This window comes from Manduca sexta, chromosome 28 (genome assembly GCF_014839805.1).
Source record: "Manduca sexta isolate Smith_Timp_Sample1 chromosome 28, JHU_Msex_v1.0, whole genome shotgun sequence".
NCBI classification, from domain to species: Eukaryota; Metazoa; Arthropoda; class Insecta; order Lepidoptera; family Sphingidae; genus Manduca; species Manduca sexta.
The window spans coordinates 9778465-9798187 of NC_051142.1; the positions used below are offsets into that span (position 1 = coordinate 9778465).

The window sequence follows — 19723 nt, forward strand, 5'->3', positions numbered from 1 at the left end:
CATATTTTTTTTGTAATTATTGCAATCACAGTTTTAATGTAAAACAGGTGCTGTGTCAAGCAACACCAGCATGATAAGCATTTCCTGCTACTAAAGTCCCTAAATCACTGTTGCAATCCATAGTGCCATCAGTATGACATCAGCACCATATATTTAAAAAACAAGAGAAAAAATAATTCATATGCTCTGGATGTAACTCAGTAGTATGGTCTTTTATTCTACATTTGCACATGAACATTAAACAGATCTATTTAAACTTTTAAATATTGCATGTCTGGAACTTGAAAATTTTCTTTTCTTTTAAATCCTATAAAACTAAATAAATAGCATAACAACTGTTCTCAAACTTTCTTGGTCACAAATTTCTTAGTGAAAACTGAATATTTGACAAAGACCTAAAATAATATAATATCTTGCTTGTATGGTTAAATGTAATCTTTAATATCATATTTCTGGACAATAACATTTTACACCTAATGGCAGCTATAATATACATATTTTAATTCTTTCAAAGTAATTTATTTGAGGAGCACCCACAGATGTGTTGCGCAGCCCTGGAGCTTCACAAAATATACTTTAAGTTTAGCCATTGCACTGCATTTAGTTTTCATATTATTATTTATATGTGGCTTTAAATATAACATTTCCTCATTCAATTTCCGAATAGTTGTATCCGTTTGAAATAAAAATCCAAGATGTTTATGTATATTCAAGTTTCCCTATCAATTAATCACCATATAATAATAGCAATAATGTTAATGTGTATATTTACCCATATCAATCAATTGTGCAATAGCTACAGTTATTTTATTCTAATTTTTAAATTCATTTACAAAATATACTTCTCAAAAGGCAGTCAAACATTATTTGACAAGTATTGAAACTAAATATTATGCACATACAATATTGATTCAATAATTATGCTCATAAACAAATTCTATATACAAACTATAGTGGTGCACTAAATGTTTCATTTTTATTTTTTCGTTTATTTTGTTTCTGTGTACTTAACTGTTTTTTTTAATAATATGTAAGTGTGAGTTAAATTTAAAAAGTTATCTCCTGTAGTTTAACATACCTACCAAGCATGCTGTGTCTATATGCAAAAGATTACAAACAGAGCAACCTTTATTTGTGAATAGTATTTAAAGTATTTAGTAAGTATATTATATATTCAGTTATGTGGATTAAAAAACTATCAGACATCCTTTATTATAAATACTATTCCCTTGAGCATTGTGCCCGAAACTTGTTGCATTCGTTTAAACTTAAAATATGTACAATGTTTTGTTTGTCTTTGTCCATATAAATTATATTTTAAAATAGGTTTGATTTTAGGAAATTGAAATCCATCCTAAAGATATTTTAAACCCATGTACATGTCATGCTAATATTCCGGGATAAAATATAATATCAATGGGTGTGGCCTACTTTATCAATTACATGTAATACTTAGACAAATATTTTTTAGGTTTTTACTAAGGCATTGACCGAAAATTGTTGTCTGTATTATGAAGTATGATTTATATGGTTTACAAATATGTTGTGTTTATATATCACATTGCAAGTCATGATTTGTGCAAGTAAAATTGGTGTAACCAGAATAGTTGATAATATGTTAGGAATATAACATGTATTTATGAAGTTATACTGCATACTTTCATCTGATATACCACAGAGTCTGAACACAAGTGTTCAGCCAATGTATCCTCCCTGTAATGACGTACGGAGCTGAAACGTGACAATGTCTGGGGCTAATCCAAAAGTTAAAAGTTGTGCAATGTGGTATGGAAAGAACTATGCTCAGAGTCTCCCTGAAGGACAAAATTCGGCACGAAGTGATCCATCAGAGAACCTAGGTGACCAATATAGCTTTGAAAGTTAGTAGTCGCAGAACAGATAACCGCTGGAGTAAGCGTGGTTTTGAGTGGTGACCGCATCTTCGTAAACGTAGAGTAGGATGCGTTTTGGCCAGATGGCGGGACGACTTACACAATGAGGGCCGGCGGCGCCCGGATGCATAAAACAGCAGATCGGGCTCTGTGGCGTCCCTTGTGAGAGGCTTATGTCCAGCAATGGACTGCAACGGGTTGATAATGATTACATGTATTAATGATTATTTGGAATTTACGTAATTTACCCAAAATAACTATAATTTATAAATTTTGACCCTTTTTAGCCATTCAAATAGTTACTTTTCTCCTATGTTAAATAATAATAATAGTGTAAATTGTATCAAAATCCATTACAAAATTTTGCAAATTTTGCATCGCCATAGTCTATCAGCACGTTTTAGTATGCAGTGCATGCAGTTATAGTCCTACAAGATCCTGATGCTACAAATGTCGACACTGCACCTGATTAGAATACTGTATGTTTAAAATGTAATCTCGAAGCGAGTGAATAGTGGAGATCATTCAATAACAATATTGTTTGTTTGTAGGCTTCGAGAAGTGGCGGACCGTTGGAACAGATATGGAACGGGCGCCGGCTCCTCTGCACTCAGCTCTTTGCGTGGAGTGCGTGCTGTGGCAGCCGGGCCGGCTCATATCGCCTGCTTACTCGAAGATGGGACGATATGTCGCGCAGCTTTCTCCATCATTCCTGACAGGCTGGATCTGAGCAAAACAGATGCTAGTAAAAATGGCGGGAATGGCGGAGGAGGTAGCGGCGGTGGGGGGACAAGTGGCGGGAAGCAAGGAGGAAGCGGAGGCGGTTGTGGCTCTCGCCAACAACCACGTACTAGAGCTCGTATCATGAGGAATTCTATACGGGCTGCGCCCAGTTCACAAGGTATTTTTAGTGTTTTTTATTCTCTTGTGCAAAGCTGTAGTTTAATAGGGAAAGTGTTTAAATGTATTATAATAATAAAATTAGTAATGACAAGATTCAGTTGTACTTAAAATTTATCTTAAAGCTGAAAATATTGTTCCTTGTTTGAATGCGTTAATGTCGGGAACCATTGTGCCACAAAATTCGCTCTCAAATAATAAGCAACGAGCGACTATAATCAGAAGCGAGAGTAAAGCGTGACCTGTGCCCATGTTTTTGAGTTCCGACTTTTAATTAAGCAAATAAAATTAAGTATGAAATATTGATTAAAAGACAAACACGCTGTTATATTCGAGAATCCGACCGCTTATGTAGTGTTTAGGGCTACAGATAGCCTTTATTATTATGTTCCAGGGCTTGGTACTGAATATAGAATTTCATCCCAAATAATTTAGCAATTAATACGTTTATTTATGAGAAAAATTAAAACATCTTTTAAATATATCATTTGATAAAAAGTAGGAAAAATAAGGGCAAAAAATTTTAAGCAGGGCAGATGTCGCTTGAAGTGGCTAATATTAAGTGAAAACTAAAAATCACGTTATTATAGTATGGGTACTAAATACCAGCCTGCGTGTTTAAATTGAGCTATAACTATAGGTATTATTAACTTTAAATGTAAAATAGTAAATCAATCGTCAATGTCACGCTTTTCGACCTGGTCCTGTCCTGGTAACCATCGTGATTACCATTATTATAACGAAACTATTTCTGTGCGCCGGTGTTAGGTTCGACAAGCCGCGCTACGGGTGTTATAATCGGAGCATCGGGTTCTGGACGCGTGGTGTCAGTGCCGGCGCCGTTCGTGCCAGAAGATCTCGTTACTCAAGCGCAGGTAGTGCTTCAGGGCAAGAGCAGGAGCCTCATTATTAGAGAATTACAGGTAAGTGCTATACGCGTAGAGTGCTCTGCGTACGCCCTATAAAGGGAAGAGGCTTGTTATGTATAATACATACATGTTTGAATTCAAAGTCTAGTTAATATTATAGGTAATATTTATCGAGGTACATACATTTTGAATCAATAACATCTATTCACAATAATTATTGTAACATGAATTATCAAATTGTACAACTACGGAAAAAGTATTAACGTTTATAAATTAATTATTACTCAAACCAAAACAGCGTACAAATTTGGACGTGAACCTGGCGGTAAACAACTTGCTGTCGCGTGACGATGAAGAGGGTGAAGAGCCGGAGGGTGGTGAGGGGGGCGACGGGTACGTGCCCGAGGACCTCATCTCGCTGCTGGACGGCGGCTTTCATGCGGCGCAGCAGGACCAGTCCGTCATCATTGACGCTGACACCATGTTCTCGGAGGACATCTTCGGGTACGCGGCCATCAGAAGGTATACCTGACATGCTATGCTCCTTGGCCCCTACCTTCCTATTCTCTACCCGTAGTCAATATACCTGCACCCAATCTAGCACGCTGACAAGCTTACGCCATTTCCTTTTATGTTTTGTGATTGGGTGTTTTTTGTTTTAGTCATTTAGAGAATATACCCCTTATTTAGCCTCGTAATACATATACAGGGTTCTATTTCACAAAATAATAATTATCCGAAAAGAAGGTTTCTATTAAATAGAAGGGGTATGTGTTCTACATGAAGTAGTATGTGGAAGTAGATCGCTTGAAGCTTTTCGTACGAACTGTTAGTAATTTGAATCTGTACGACTAGCCGCAGCGGGGGCGGTGGTGGCGGCGGCAGCAGTGGCGGCCGCGGCGGCGCCAGTCGGGAGAGTAGCAGCTCCACGCAGGAGCGTCCGTCGGAGTTCAGCCGGTGGCGCGAGCGCCAGTACTTCGGCCCACGTAGGTGGCTCGAATCAGCGCTGCGTGATACCTCGTGGGATAAAGATGGAAGTGAGTGATTTGAAGAAAGTATGATGTAATAAATATTATTAATTCGAATATATAATAATTTGGTTTAAGCTTCTACTTTTAAGTAGTTACTTATGTCTATAGAGAACAGTGCGCGCTACCGGCCGCTCTCAATTAAACAGTCCGAATCGTAATCTTCAATCTGATTCTGAAAATAAACCAATCAGAATAAGTATTTTTAACCATGTAAGAAACTTTTATTTGGTTGTGGTCTGTTTTCGTGATGAATCGAAGAACGATTGGGTTCGTTAATTGAATACGGCGTATATTGCTTTGGCATGTTGTTAAATCGTGATATCAATATTCAATAGCTGAAAGCAAGAAGAAGGACTCTGCGATGTCCGCTTCGCCGCTGTGGGTGTCGGAGGAGCTTGAGTACTGGGACAGCAACATCCGGTTTACGCACATCGCAGCCACTTACAGCGAGCTCATCGCGATTTCCACGCAGGGACAGTTGCATCAGTGGCGCTGGGCAGACGCTCATCCATATCAGCGGAATGATGTAAGCATACTTCTTTTATAGAAAAATGCTGGCAACCTTCATGTTGATAACCTAATAAATTGTAGAGAGATCAGAGGGAATTATTTCATGGTAAGTGGTTATCGCCACCCTTACTAGAATCCATTGGCTGCACAGCATAATAGAGGACGCGTAACAGGCGATCGAGCTTCGGAAATACATCTGATTTAATGAGCAAGTGCAGCTTACTGTTTAATATTTTCAAGTCATTTGCGACCACAACTGTGAGCCATAAACTCTCTCACATTAGCGATTTAATAAATATTATAATCATCCCTTACACAAAACAGTGGTCTTATAAAAACAGGCAGATATCTTTTCAGAAAATTGGCGTAATATTTAATTTATGTGAATAATTTGAATTTAATTAAAAACAATTATTTTCTTAGAAAAAAAAAAGAAAAGAAATATATTAATAGCTATTTTTGGAGCAATAAAATGCAGATGTTCAGCTATTGTTTAGTGTTAAATTAGACATTATAGAAGTTAAATAATTTCGTGATTTTATCTTGTACTGGAATGCCCCTTAAAGAGAAGTATCGTACATTAGGTTTCTTTATACTTTAGGTCGATGCAATGCTGACGTTACGGGAAAGGCAATTAAGTATGTGGTGGGCTTTTCGTTCCCATTGATAGGGACTATTGACAAGCCAATTAAGTGTTCCACTTGCACAGATCAAAACTGAATTCAGCATAATTCTCTCACTTATTATTTTTGATTGTTACACAAACACGATTTAATCATTACTTAGGGCTCGAGCTCTACAAACGCGTACCATCCACGCGCTAACTGGCTGGGCCTGGCCTCGGGCGAGCGCATCGTGAACATCAGCGCGGCCGGCATCCGCGTGTCGGTGCTCACCGACTCCGGACGTATCGCCACCTTCCTTGATGAATCTATTGGTAAGTCGTAGTCAACTAGTTACATCACAAATATATTATTATTTTTAGTTAAATTATTCTTTATATCTGTCTTATAAATGACTAGTAAGCTTGATAACATCTTACATTTGCTATGGTTACACCCGCGAGTGTATGGATTCTCGCAAGTTCGCCTCGTGGAGGCTCTTTCACGAACCGCGGCAAGCGGAGGCTACACAAATGCTACCCATCATCATTTCATTCCATTTTGTTGTCCACTGTGTCTACCTACTAGAAGGAGGCGATTGAAGTTCCTACAATGAATGCTTTGTGTGCTTACCAATACTATAATGCCTTATGTGCATATCAAATAAATAGCTTTTGCCCGCGGCTCCGCCCGCGTTATAAAGTTTTTCGGGCTATCCACAACATCGGGCTATTAACAATCCCGTCATACATTATTGTTGCATAGCTTTAACCGTTTACGCAACGCACACAACGGAAGCTCTCAAAACTAATAAATTTTCCCTGTTTTTACAACATGTTTCATTACTGCTCCGCTCCTATTGGTCAAATCGTGATGATATATAGCCTATAGCACTCCACAAACAAAGGGCTATTTAACACAAAAGGAATTTTTGAGTTCGAACCGGAAGTTCCTGAGATTCGTCATTACTGCTTCGGTCCTGTTGGGTATAGCGTGATGATATATAGCCTATAGCACTGCACGAACAAGGGGTATCCAACACAAAAAAAAATCATTTTGAACCTGTAGTTCGTGAGATTAGCGCGTTCAAACAAATAAACAAACAAACTCTTCAGCTTTATATAATAGTATAGATTAATAAAAGAAGATAGTGAATGAGTTATATTTGTTTATTTTATATTGTGATTTATTAAATGTATGTTAGCTGTTGATTTTCTAACAAATAAATAAATAAATGAGAGTGCACAAGAATATGTCTGGTTTGCTCGCTTCGCGGCTAGAGTCCTTTAATTCTGGTCAACAAACCGACACTACAAGAGGAGACAAGCGCGCCATGTACACTATCGCACTCGCGTCACCTCGCCGCGCCTCCTAGGGATTGTGGACCGTGCATACTTTTGAATGTATTAGCAGTGCATATGACTATGTTCTTGTAATCTCTGTGTGCACTATTAACATTTATGGCCATTGTGCATCTTTAAGCCTGTACAAATATTTTACACTTGAATTAATAACATGATAAAGGCTTTCTTCTGTCAGCATTCAATGTATTTTTAGTCATATTATGTGTAAGGTAGTAAGAATATTTATGAAGAAAGAATTGTGTGTTATGTTGTCCTAATGACAATATGTATTGCGCCCTCGTGAATCTCATTGTAAAAAATGTGTCTAATCATTTTTTTTTTCTTTAGCTCACGCACCTGGTGCGTCTCGTCTGGAGCACCCTCTACAACCATTTATGGAATTTGGATCTGACAAAGCAGTTTCTCTGCATGTGTGCTCTTTGTATACTGTGGCGAGACTCGATTCTGGAGCATTGTATTGGTGGTAAGTAATTTATAATGTTTATAGTTTGCATGTGTTATTTTCACATGAGCGCGGTTTTATAACACTTTTAAAGGTGTTTCTGTGAGAAAATCTTTACCGCGGAATGGTAGAAAAATGATGTAAATTGTAAAAGATCCATTATTCATCTATGAAAAACATTTGATCAGCCTAATAATGTTTTACGCAGGGGCGTATTGCCGCTAGGTCAGCGAGCTCGCCTGTGGGAGAAGCATCGCGCACGTTCCCGCAAGCAGCAGCGCGGACACTCGTCCACTACGCCGCAGGACCTGCAGGCTGGCCAGAGCGTTACCATGAAGAACGCTCCCATGTACCAGCCGGGAGCTATCGGTATCAGTCAATTTTGATACAAAACTGATTATACATTGCCTTTATAATGTGGTTATTCTTCATTCATTTTGTAAAGTTTGTAACAAGGGCTGGTCTGTGTATATAAGATGTTATCTTATTTTAGGATTCAACATGTCAACTGGAGTGCCAAAAGTAGGCATCTTACAGAATGCTGCTTGGAATCTCTCTGACATGTGTCGCTTCAAACTACTGCCGCCTCCGCAACCTGACCGTTCTGTTTCCGACAAAGACAAGAGAGATCTACAGGTGAATAAATTATTATAATTAGTGTTATTCAGTCCAAAAGACCCATTCGATGCATGCTCAATATAGAGAGTTACACAATTATCTTCCTTTTTGTTTATTCTCTTATTGCAATAATATTAGGATTAAGTTTCATTTAGACAGATCAAGTATTTACTTTTGTTTATTTATTCATTTACAATTAAATTAAACAAGTAAGCTACTTTTATAAATGATAATAATATATCTAATATTAGACTACTGACAATAAATTACTATATAGAACTATATCAGATTGGATTTATGTGTCAAGCAAATATTTGTCAAGGCCATGAATTCAGTATTATGGTTGAATGCTTTCTTTAATCCATTTACCTGAATATTGTTTTGTTTCACAACTATGATAGTGGCCAAGTTAAGAAGATTGGTAGGGGTGTATTTCTAGGGGAAAAAATAGCATAGTTCATTGTAAATCTTTCAGTATAAAATTGTTTGAAATACCTTTACAAATTTGTACATTAATATTAGAAGCAAACACTATTTACTCCTTTTTACAAAAAATATGCAGATAGAGGAGTATGTTACTTGCCACATTTAATGTTTTTATGGAGCAGTGCAGAAAGTGAATAATTGAGTATGGTAATTCATAGTAATAATTATTGATCGGTCTAAATGAGCCTCTACCTTTAATGTTAAGTAAATGTATAATTGATATTTATAATTATTTATATGTTTTTTCCTTCAAACACGCTTAGGTATCTTGCTTAAACATAAAATAAGTACAAATAGTTATTGCAAAAATTCACATTATAAAAGAAAGACGCAGTGTAGGCAGGCCCCCCACGAGATGGACCGACGACCTGGTGAGGGTCGCCGGAGTCCGATGGATGAGGGCGGCCCAAAACCGGTCCCTATGGCGCTCAATGTGGGAGGCCTGCCAGCAGTGGACGATTCTCGGCTGAAATGATGATGATGATGATGATAACATTATAAAATTGTGTGTAACAGAATCAGTCTCCACTCACGGTTTCGTCAGTGAAGGCTTCGTCTAGCAGCAGCAGCAAGGACGCAGGCAAAGACAGCAATAAAGACATGGCTGACAGACTCGACATGCCGCCGCCGCCCAGTCCGGCGTCATCTACCTGCAGCGACACTAGCACTTCACACAGTAAGGGGATTAAAAACAAACAGTTTATAACTATGATGGACTACAAAATTGTCCTATAAGTTGATCATATCAAATGAAAATTTGTTTCATAAAACAGTATATATATATTTTTTTTTGTTATTTGATAACTTCATGGTTGTAATGTATTCTTTTAGAACGTGCAAAAAGAGTGACTGTGCGCGGCGAGGAAGGTTCGTCTAACGATGGCTCCAAACGCGACGAGGAAGAGTGGCCACTCAAGGAGGTCGTATTCCTTGAGGATGTAAAGAGTGTTCCGCTTGGCCGGGTCCTGAAAGTCGACGGCGCTTACGCGGCAGTGCGATTCCCTACTATAGGGAAAGATGGCAAAGAAGTTGTGCCATCAGCGCCAGACGACTGGACTACCTTGTTACAAGATTGCCGTCTCGTAAGGAAAGATGACTTGATTGCCGTGAAGTGGGGCGCAGGCGGTGCCGGTCCCCGCGGCCCTGATTGCCTCCAACGTTCGCCGAGGAAGATCGCGCTTCCCCCTGAGATACAAGTCATCACTATTGCTGTAAGATCTTTAAATGTTTGTTTTAGAATTGATAAGAATTTTCTGACCAAAGTTCATTTAAATATAGTAATATCCATAGACTTAAATCATTAGATATGCCCATTGGCCTGTGCTCCTTAAAACTGTCCACTATTTATATCTGACTATCGGAAAAATAAAATAATCAATTTCACTAACATTTGTTAGTAAAATGTTACTACAATACTAATACAAAAATTTAAGTAGGTAAGGTACAGACCTTAAAATATCTTCATTCAAACAGTTGAATGAAGATATTTTGATTGTGAAAAATGAAAACATCAGTCATAAAAATTAAAATGACTGACCATCGAATAAAACGACTTTATTCTATTTTGCCTTTTTGTAGTATTTTGGAAGGCATATTTTATAGATTTAGAAACTTAATAGCAAAAAAACAAAAAAATACTTAATAAACATGCACCATTCATTGTTTACTACAACCCATTAGGATGTGAAGAGAGAGCTTTACTCTTCCCAATGATGACACAATTCCGTGCGGTTGAAATATGGGCGGGCACATCTAATGATTTAAATCTATTATCTAATCTATTGATTGATAACTTTGTAACAAAGAACATTGTATAAATATACTAGCTTTTGCTCGCGGCTCCGCCCGCGTTATAAAGTTATTCAGGCTAAAGTTTTCCGTTATAAAAATAGTAGTTTCCCGGGAGCCTATGTTCTTCCCAGGGTCTCAAACTGTCTCCATACCAAATTTCATCTTAATACGTTAGGTAGTTTTTGAGTTTAACACGTTAAGGCAGACAGATGCAGCGGGGGACTTTTGTTATATTATTTAGAACTTTTTTAAGTGAAACAATCCCGTCATACATCATTATTGCATAACTTTAACCGTTTACGCAGCGCAGGCAACGGAAGCTCTCAAAACTCATAATTTTCCCCGTTTTTGCAACATGTTTCATTACTGCTCCGCTCCTATTGGCCATAGCATGATGATATATAGCCTATAGCTCTCCACGAACAAAGGGCTATCCAACGCAAAAAGAATTTTTCAGTTTGGACCGATAGTTCCTGAGATTAGCCATTACTGCTCCGCTCCTATTGGTCATAGCGTGATGATATATAGCTTATAGCGGTCCACAAATAAAGGGCTATCCAACACAAAACGAATTTTTCAGTTGAAACCGGTAGTTCCTGAGATTAGCCATTACTGCTCCGCTCCTATTGGGTATAGCGTGATGATATATAGCCTATAGCACTCCACGAATAAAGGGCTATCCAACGCAAAAAGAATTTTTCAGTTTGGACCGGTAGTTCCTGAGATTAGCCATTACTGCCCCGCTCCTATTGGGTATAGCGTGATGATATATAGCCTATAGCACTCCACGAACAAAGGGCTATCCAACGCAAAAGAATTTTTCAGTTTGGACCGGTAGTTCCTGAGATTAGCCATTACTGCCCCGCTCCTATTGGGTATAGCGTGATGATATATAGCCTATAGCACTCCACGAACAAAGGGCTATCCAACGCAAAAAGAATTTTTCAGTTTGGACAGGTAGTTCCTGAGATTAGCGCGTTCAAACAAACAAACAAACAAACAAACAAACAAACAAACAAACAAACTCTTCAGCTTTATATAATAGTATAGATTTCTTTTAAAATATTGTATTGGCATAGAAATAGTTGAGTAAAATATAGTTTGGAAAGCCTTTATTATCTACGTAACACTTTGCTATTGTTTAGGTGGACAATCGCGGCGTTCACGCTGTGGTCCGTCGGCCGGGTGGCACGCTTGCATACGCTGTATACGCGGTGGGCACTACGCGGGCCCTTACTGACAGCACATTCCCTACTGACAATAATGCACTTCTGGGATACTCCAATGGACAGGCTATCCAGCTAGCTACAGCAGCGGAAGTAAGTCATTCTTTCTAAAATTTAAATCTTAATAAACAATAAATACATAGTCTTACAGTACGGTAGTATGGTTTTCGGATGGAACGACATAAACCTTGATGAAATGTGGGTGAATTAATTGTGCTTTTGCCTACCCTGCAGAGGTAGAAGCGTATGCTTATTTTGGTTATACGATTGTGCAGGGCAGCGAGCCAGTGGTGATGATGTTAGATGGCAACAGCGCACTGTACCCGGTGTCGCGCGACTGCGTGGGCATGGTGCGTGAGCCGCCCGCGCTCAACGTGTCGCCCGCGCGCGCACTGGTCGCGCACGCGTTACCGCTGCACCCGCACGCTGCGCACCAGAACCATCACAACCACCATAACGCGCTCAAGTCGCAGGTAAATGAAACTCAACTTCATGTGTATTATGTAAATTCAAAAGCTTGTTATAAAAATGCAAGCTTAGAGTGTTATCATGTTCCCGCTCAATACTTTTATTGTTTATATATTCAGGTTGCCCTGATAATAATTGTGCCAGAGCCGCAGCTTATGATGCCCCGCGTGCTCCGCTGCGATCTTGATGGAGTGCGTCAGCTGCTGCATCAACTGGAAACTGATAATAACAGTGAGCTTTTTATTGTTGCTAATAAAAAAAATATTGATATTTGGCGAAGTTAACTTATTTTAATTACAATGTTAATTTTTTACCAGAGCAACAAATCCTGGCAATCCTACAGGAGCGCTGTGACGGCAACCGGAATATACTCCATGCTTGCGTTCACATGTGCGCACCTACATCCAACAAGGAGCCAGACATTGGTTAGTATTCTATTCATTTTTTTTACATGATATCATGTTTGATGCGAATCTAAAGTTTGGGGATATATTATATGATTTCTTACAATATGTATAGTGGAAAATTCTATGCCGAACTTAGCTGGGGGCACCGGTGGCAATAGTACTAATGCTGAGGAGGCGGTGCCAGCGATCTCGTGGCCGCCAGAGACGTTCGAGGCTTCCGGCGACGAAGATAGCTTGATGGGTCTTACAAATAATGGGTAAGTTCGTTTAGTCTATTAAAAAATATGTTGTTCTACAATCTTTAACCATTAATAGCAAAATCTGTTTTGTATTTTTTTGAAAATTCTATATTTGCTGCTCGTAATCTACTAAACTATATTGTGTAAACACAAAAGCTGGTAACAGGAAACATAACTAACTCCCTTGTGATACATTCCATCAAAGTTGTAAATATTTTTACTTGTATTTGTTATTTGTAGCAAAATGTCCGGCAGCAGTAATGGTGCAGGCGCGGTTAGCTCGGACCCAGCGGAACGTCGTGGTAACGCTCTGGCAGCCCTGCGCGCTTTATGTGAAAGCACTACCTTACAGCCGTACCTCATGCAGCTGCTCACTGCTAAGTACGTAAAGACATAAATTGCAAATGCAGTTGACAAAGTAAAATATGTGAATGTTTGCTGTATCTACATATGAATTACTTACTCCATCCGCAGGGACGGTATGGGTCAGACACCATTGATGGCGGCGGTGGCGGAGCGCGCGTATCGAGCGGCACTGGTAATCCTGGACGCGATTCGCGCGTGCACTGATGCAGACGAGACTCAGCGCTCAGAGGCAATCTTCCCACCCAACGCGCACCCCGATCATTCGCCGCTCCTTGTGCTTTGTTGCAATGACACCTGCAGCTTCACCTGGACTGGGCAAGAGCACATAAATCAGGTAAGTGCGCTAAATCACAATAACACAGACAAGCAGTTTTGCCACAATTATTTGATTCGATACTTTACTATAATGATTTTAATATTTTAATATTGTGTTTCTCCTTATTTTAGGACATATTTGAATGTAAGACGTGCGGCCTGACTGGATCACTTTGCTGTTGCACAGAATGTGCTAAGGTAAAGTCCAAGTCCATTTCTTTTAATAAAAGGAAAACAAAATTCGGTTTCTATGTATTTAATGCATTTAGAACTTACAAGCACAACACAGTGACAATAATTCTGATGCAGGTATGCCACAAAGGACACGATTGCAAGTTAAAACGTACCTCACCGACCGCATACTGTGATTGCTGGGAGAAGTGCCGTTGCAAAGCACTCGTCGGTGGCAACTGGGCGGCACGCTGCGACCTTTTGGCCAGACTGGCGAGAGATACACAGCTTGCAACACATTTTAACTCAAGGTATTGTTGAATTTAGTTGCTATAAACGCATTTGAATTATGAGTTCTCGTTATTGCTATTTCGATTATTTATGATTTTTCACAGGGGCGAGTCAATCCTCCTATTCCTGGTGCAGACAGTGGGTCGACAGGCGGTGGAGCAGCGCCAGTTCCGCGCCGGTGGCGGCAGAGGTCGTGGCCCGCGCAAACAGCCCGGATCTGACGCTGAAGTCGATGCACCCGATCATGACCTCGAACCACCTAGATTCGCTCGACGTGCCCTTTTGCATCTATTGGGTAAATGAATTTAATGATATGTGTGTATTGAATACTATTTGGCATTTCATGTAAAGTGCAATATGTTGAGCTGATGAAAGTGCTATTGTTAACTCGCACGTTAGGAGATTAGCTAGCCGTAATTTGTCATGCTTCACTAGTCTATAAAGGATTTATCGTCAAACTAAATAGAGTATTTGATACATTTGATAACGTTGTAGGCGACTGGCCAGCGGTGGAGGCGGCGGTGATGTGTGGAGCGGCGGGTGGTGCGGGGAGTGGTGGCGGCGCGTCGGAGGAGGCGCGCCCTGCCGGCCGCGCGCCTTCACGCGCTGCCAGCCCTGCGCCGCACCAGTCGGGCACCACGCTGCTCGACAAGTTTACGCACGCACTTATAGTCAAGTGCACCAATGAGGTAATACATTAGCTTTACATACATTTTAGCTAAGAGCTATACACTTTTGCTTACATTTTATAAAAATACCAAACAATTTAATGTCTAGCTAAATTCGTAATAACAATAACCAACTAATAGTTAAAATTTGTAGTTCACGAGGAGGAAAGCGTTTTCATAACGTATTAGTGTCATGAATCACCACTAATGTTTAGAAAAAAAAAATTGTGTTAGTGTAAAATAAACATGGGATTGACTGCTCATTTGTATGCTCACTAAATAGATGCTGGATACCTTGCTGCATACTTTGATTCGCGAACAACAAAATGACACCATTCCGGGACGCGCAGAGCGGGCGCGCGAGGTTGCGCGCCGATTCGTACGGTCTGTTGCCAGAATATTTGTTATATTCAGTGTTGAAATGGCCCCCGGCGCAGCAAAAAAGAAAGGGTGAGTGCAAAATTGAAATTTTTGTAGGATAACAAAAAAATTAAAAAGAAATTGAATGAAAATGCAATTTGCAATAGTAAGATATTTTTATTCTATAATATATTTTTAGGCCTTTATCAATAACATCGTCTCTGGTGCGCTGCCGGCGTGTTTTCGCCGCTTTAGTGGCTCTTTCTGTGGAAGAACTAGTCGAAGCCGCGGATGCTCTTCTCGCCCCGGTTCGTCTCGGTGTCGTGCGGCCAACGGCTCCTTTCCCTTTGGCGACAACTTACGTGGACCTCGTCAATGGAAGTGAAGACCTCTTTGGAGTAGAGCCACTTTCTACAGGGCATTCGCGCCTGGCTCATGCACGCAGGTAATTTAATATCAGATTTACAATAGGTGTTTATTATTAAATGACTGTAATTGTAATGTTTAAGCTTAAAAGAATTTGTTATATAAATAAATGTATAATATATATTGTTTTACAAAACTTAGAAACTACAAAGAAATTCATAACGCTTTTATAACGGATCAACAATTTGGTTTTCTTTATAATATACTGCATATTTAAATCTTATAAATGAAGATTGCGAAAAATACTTTACCAATGATTTTTTATTTAAGGGAATCAAATGCAACTGGAAGCCGCGGTGCTGCTGCAGGAGGCACATCAATGGGCAGCTCGACATTGGTGCCCGACCGATCATCGACGCCTGTCGCGACCGAGTACGCTGACGATGTAGCCGGCGAGGCGCTGGGAGGCGACGATGACGCCTCGGAGACCGATGAGCCAAATGTACCCGCGCCTGTGCCGCCGCCGGACGCGCAACACCACGATGATGCAATGGGCGAGAGGTATGGCTTTTCGTAACTATTATTTAACAATATAAATTCAAAGTTTGATAAAGTTAGATAAGTAAAGATTTGGGTAAGCTATAGTATTTTTTTTAATTATTCCTTAATTTTTCTTCTCCATTGAATTAATAAGTGTAATATTTTGCAGGGGACAAGAACAGCATGTGGTAGTTGAAAACGGAACTGAGCGCGCTGAAGGTGGTGAAAGTGAGAGCGAGTTGGATTTGCTAGCTGAAGTGGAAACAGAGAGCGACTCCGATGATCAGGACAACGCTGAATCGGCTCAGCGCAGTGTTCAAACTGGAGCCACGCAGGGTTCGGATGCCGGTAAATATTTTATTCATATTTTTTCGAATATATAATAATAAAATTTCAATGTTAGTAAAAAATGAATAGCTTAGAATATTATGATAATTGTATTATTATAATTGTCTGGTGTACCTCAACAGGCATAGCGTCGCTGCTTCTGTACCCGGAGGACTCAAGTGGGGACTCCACGCAGCCAGAAGACGAAGACTCTGAGGCGGGCGAGACCGACGAGCCCGATGGCGAGGCGGACCCACCGCTGCATGACGGCGAGACGCTGGAGCGCCGCGCTGCGCCCCCCGCCAGACCCAATCTCGCGCCGCACTCCATGCAGTGGGCTATACGGTCAGTAGTACGCAGTTTTGCCAACTTTACAGTTTTATCTGCGGATTTACAGTTTTTGGAAATCTATCCAGTTTTTAGTTTTGGCCTTAAAATCTTTAGTCTTATATAAGATGCTAGCGTCTCCTAATTTTTATTGCTACGTAGTCTGTGCACTAAGACCCTGTTTTTTAATTTGTGGTTAAAACTGACAATAGTTAAAATCTGATATAACAATCGAATAGGCGTTTCCGCGTTGTTTCGGCCATAGTTAGCTCACTATTGTTATAAAAAATGGTCTAATATTTGATTCAGATTCAGTCAGAAAAATATTCATAACTCGAAAACTATGAAAAATCGCGGAACCTACATGAGGGTGATTCGGATACCCCAAAGGGTGGTCTATCTCTGTACCTACGCTTGACACTATTTTCTGGGATACCCTGTATATTTATAGTTTGCTATAGTTTTTTTAAAGCATTTCTCTCCCCTAGTACAAATAGGATCGGCAACTGGTAGTCCGTGAAATATTTGTTTTTTGATTTAGATAGATTCGTAAGCTATAGGGGTGCGGTGTAAACAATTTCATGTATAGCACGTATTAACGTCTTCTATCCGATTGTATTGGCTGTTTCTTTTAAAATTTGTGTAAATGTTAAACGGCAATGTTAAGCGGCAAATTATAATGAAATATTATGTAATAAATAATCAAACGTTTGAATTGGTGTTATTGTTGTAGTTCGCGTGAGAGTTCTCGCGGCACGAGTGGCAACACGGGCGGTGTGCGTCTCACTGGCGGCTCGTCACTTGTGTTCATCGACCCAGCGTCGCTGCGCCGTTCGGCTGCCGCTGCCGCCGCTGGAGCACATGACCCTCACTCCACATCCACTACAGCTTCTTGTTTAGCCAGAGCTTTTGGTAATATTACCATGTGGTTATTGAACTTTAATGTTTCTACAGTGGATTGGAGCATAATGAAATAATTATCTTGTTAATTTTTATTTTGTTGTATATGAATAAGTAAATAATGTATATTTTATCATTAGGCATCGTAATCCGCCAAATTGCTGACCTACTGTGGGAGTATGAACGCGTGACTTTGCCACTGCCCCGAATGGTGCCACTCGTATATCGCGAAGCTCTTCGCCTCCAATGTTATCTCGAGAGGCAACTAAAACCAACTTGGGACTGGCTTGTTACTGTTATGGATGCTACTGAGGCACAGCTTAGGTAAACAAGGTTTATTTATTAGTCGTTCTTTATTTTCATAGAAGTGCTGTGTTAATATACTTAAATATTTTATTCAGATTTGGTGCTTCTTTGACGTCGAACAACGCTGGAACATCTGGTACAGATACTAATAGGTCGAGTGTGCCAGCTACGCGGCGAACTCCGTCTCTTACCTCGCCTGCGACGCGGATTATTGGATTTTCGGAAGGGCCACGAGCTAGAGATAGGGAACAAGGTAGTCATACTAGGTTTTGGTACTTAAGTAGTAGCATGCTAAAATTTCGACACAATTTAGTAGTTGTGTAATTTTCATACTAGCTTAATTAATATTACAAAAATAAATTTGGTAATATCAGGTTATGGTTGTTATATTATCCCTAGGTGTAGAAGCTGGTAGCGCGCGACGCGAGTTCCTGGCGTATTGCTTGTCGCTGCTACGCGCGCACAGCGCTGAGCACGCGGAGCAACTGCCAGTGCTGGACGTGGCGGCGCTCAAGCATGTCGCGTACGTGCTCGACGCGCTCGTTTACTACATGCGCGCCGCGCAGCCGCAGCCGCACCACCACCAACACCTATGGACACAGGTACACTCACACATTTTGTTTTTACACAGGGTGGAGTTATCGATACGTGTGGACTGTAAAGCTTACGCTATGTGAAATAGCTAAGAACAAAAGATACATATTTTTATACATGCCGTAATTGAGTATGTATGCCAATATATAGTGCTTTCGCTTTCTTATTCGATAATAATGTGTCTAAAATTACATTAAGGATGAGAATGAGAATGAAGAGGGCGACGAAGAAATGGTGGTTGGTGGCGGCGCCGCCGCTGAGTCTGACAGCGAGAGTGAGGGAGCTCGCGGCCGTGCGCACTCCTTCTTCCAACGATCTGACTCTACCTTGTGTCTCGGCTGTCCTCCACCGGATCCTTTCAACAGTAAGCTATATTTCAAAGGCAGAATATATTGTTTACGTATAGACATTGGTGGAAAGAGAGCGAGGTAGCGGCGCATTGACATGAACACTGGTATTCGATCATCTCTAGCATTAATGTTTCCATTCATCATGGCAATGCCCACTGTCCATGTGTCATACTGTTAAAGTAAATATAAATACTTATAAAGTAAACTCTGTGACGTGCAGTGACAATGCAAGACGCTCTGCCGCTGGCGGACCAGCCGCAGCTGCTGCAGCCGAACGCTCGGCGCGAGGAGCTGTTCGGTATGCCACGGCAGCTGGTCACCGTGCCGCCCGCCGGCGACGCGCCGCCGGGAGTCAACAACCCGCTTGAAGGTACATGTCTGTACTATTTTGTTTCTCTTTATTAAAAACATAGTATTTAATATTCATATAGCTATAATTACTGAATATTTTGTTTTGGATATCAAAAATAATATGCACAATTTATGTTAAACCCAATGGGTATTAAGTACTAACGATATTAACTTTTGGCAGTGGTTCCGCGTCGTCTTGGCTTATCTACGCGCGGCACAGATCGCGGATGGTCGCCACCGACGCGGCCCGCGTCTGCACCGCCCACGCACAACCACACATTGACCAGAGATGAACCACAGGTAATGCTATATCTAGTTATAAGCAATGGAGACTGATACTCTTTCATACAATATTGTGCCTGTATGTAAAAAGAATTGGTATAAAAGCTGCTAGTTTATCAAACTAATACTGAAAATTTTGCAATGCGAGAGCTGAGATATAAAATATTTTGTAAAAGTGAAGTTATGTTACAATCTATATTTTAGCATTTGCTCAACTCCAGATTTATGAAAAGCAATCGTTATTTTCTACAAAGGCATGCAGAAATAGTTACAGTTACATAATGTTTATCAAATAAATCAAAAAGTTAACATAAGAATATATGTTTAAAAATTGAAATATCTTTTCAATTATAAGTACTCTTTT

General features: G+C 40.1%; 1 protein-coding gene across 5 annotated transcripts in view; it reads left to right on the forward strand.

Annotated features, from left to right (window-relative positions):
• LOC115445143 (E3 ubiquitin-protein ligase UBR5) overlaps nucleotides 1-19723 on the forward strand; it is a 28914-nt gene that overhangs the window by 1357 nt on the left and 7834 nt on the right. For 2 of the 5 annotated variants that reach the window (XM_037444282.1, XM_037444283.1), the window contains exons 2-35: nucleotides 2444-2793; nucleotides 3561-3715; nucleotides 3960-4183; nucleotides 4517-4698; nucleotides 5028-5218; nucleotides 5989-6139; nucleotides 7496-7631; nucleotides 7819-7979; nucleotides 8104-8246; nucleotides 9231-9390; nucleotides 9546-9925; nucleotides 11651-11824; nucleotides 12007-12204; nucleotides 12319-12430; nucleotides 12517-12624; nucleotides 12719-12863; nucleotides 13086-13226; nucleotides 13320-13545; nucleotides 13659-13724; nucleotides 13836-14008; nucleotides 14093-14283; nucleotides 14484-14677; nucleotides 14940-15106; nucleotides 15216-15461; nucleotides 15713-15943; nucleotides 16092-16270; nucleotides 16393-16594; nucleotides 17310-17488; nucleotides 17617-17800; nucleotides 17878-18035; nucleotides 18182-18384; nucleotides 18575-18740; nucleotides 18947-19102; nucleotides 19259-19377. In XM_037444282.1, coding sequence (XP_037300179.1) covers nucleotides 2444-2793; nucleotides 3561-3715; nucleotides 3960-4183; nucleotides 4517-4698; nucleotides 5028-5218; nucleotides 5989-6139; nucleotides 7496-7631; nucleotides 7819-7979; nucleotides 8104-8246; nucleotides 9231-9390; nucleotides 9546-9925; nucleotides 11651-11824; nucleotides 12007-12204; nucleotides 12319-12430; nucleotides 12517-12624; nucleotides 12719-12863; nucleotides 13086-13226; nucleotides 13320-13545; nucleotides 13659-13724; nucleotides 13836-14008; nucleotides 14093-14283; nucleotides 14484-14677; nucleotides 14940-15106; nucleotides 15216-15461; nucleotides 15713-15943; nucleotides 16092-16270; nucleotides 16393-16594; nucleotides 17310-17488; nucleotides 17617-17800; nucleotides 17878-18035; nucleotides 18182-18384; nucleotides 18575-18740; nucleotides 18947-19102; nucleotides 19259-19377 — 6151 coding nt within the window. The remainder of the gene's footprint in view (nucleotides 1-2443; nucleotides 2794-3560; nucleotides 3716-3959; nucleotides 4184-4516; nucleotides 4699-5027; nucleotides 5219-5988; nucleotides 6140-7495; nucleotides 7632-7818; nucleotides 7980-8103; nucleotides 8247-9230; nucleotides 9391-9545; nucleotides 9926-11650; nucleotides 11825-12006; nucleotides 12205-12318; nucleotides 12431-12516; nucleotides 12625-12718; nucleotides 12864-13085; nucleotides 13227-13319; nucleotides 13546-13658; nucleotides 13725-13835; nucleotides 14009-14092; nucleotides 14284-14483; nucleotides 14678-14939; nucleotides 15107-15215; nucleotides 15462-15712; nucleotides 15944-16091; nucleotides 16271-16392; nucleotides 16595-17309; nucleotides 17489-17616; nucleotides 17801-17877; nucleotides 18036-18181; nucleotides 18385-18574; nucleotides 18741-18946; nucleotides 19103-19258; nucleotides 19378-19723) is intronic. The other 3 variants (XM_030171276.2, XM_037444285.1, XM_037444284.1) reach the window with 3 other exon arrangements.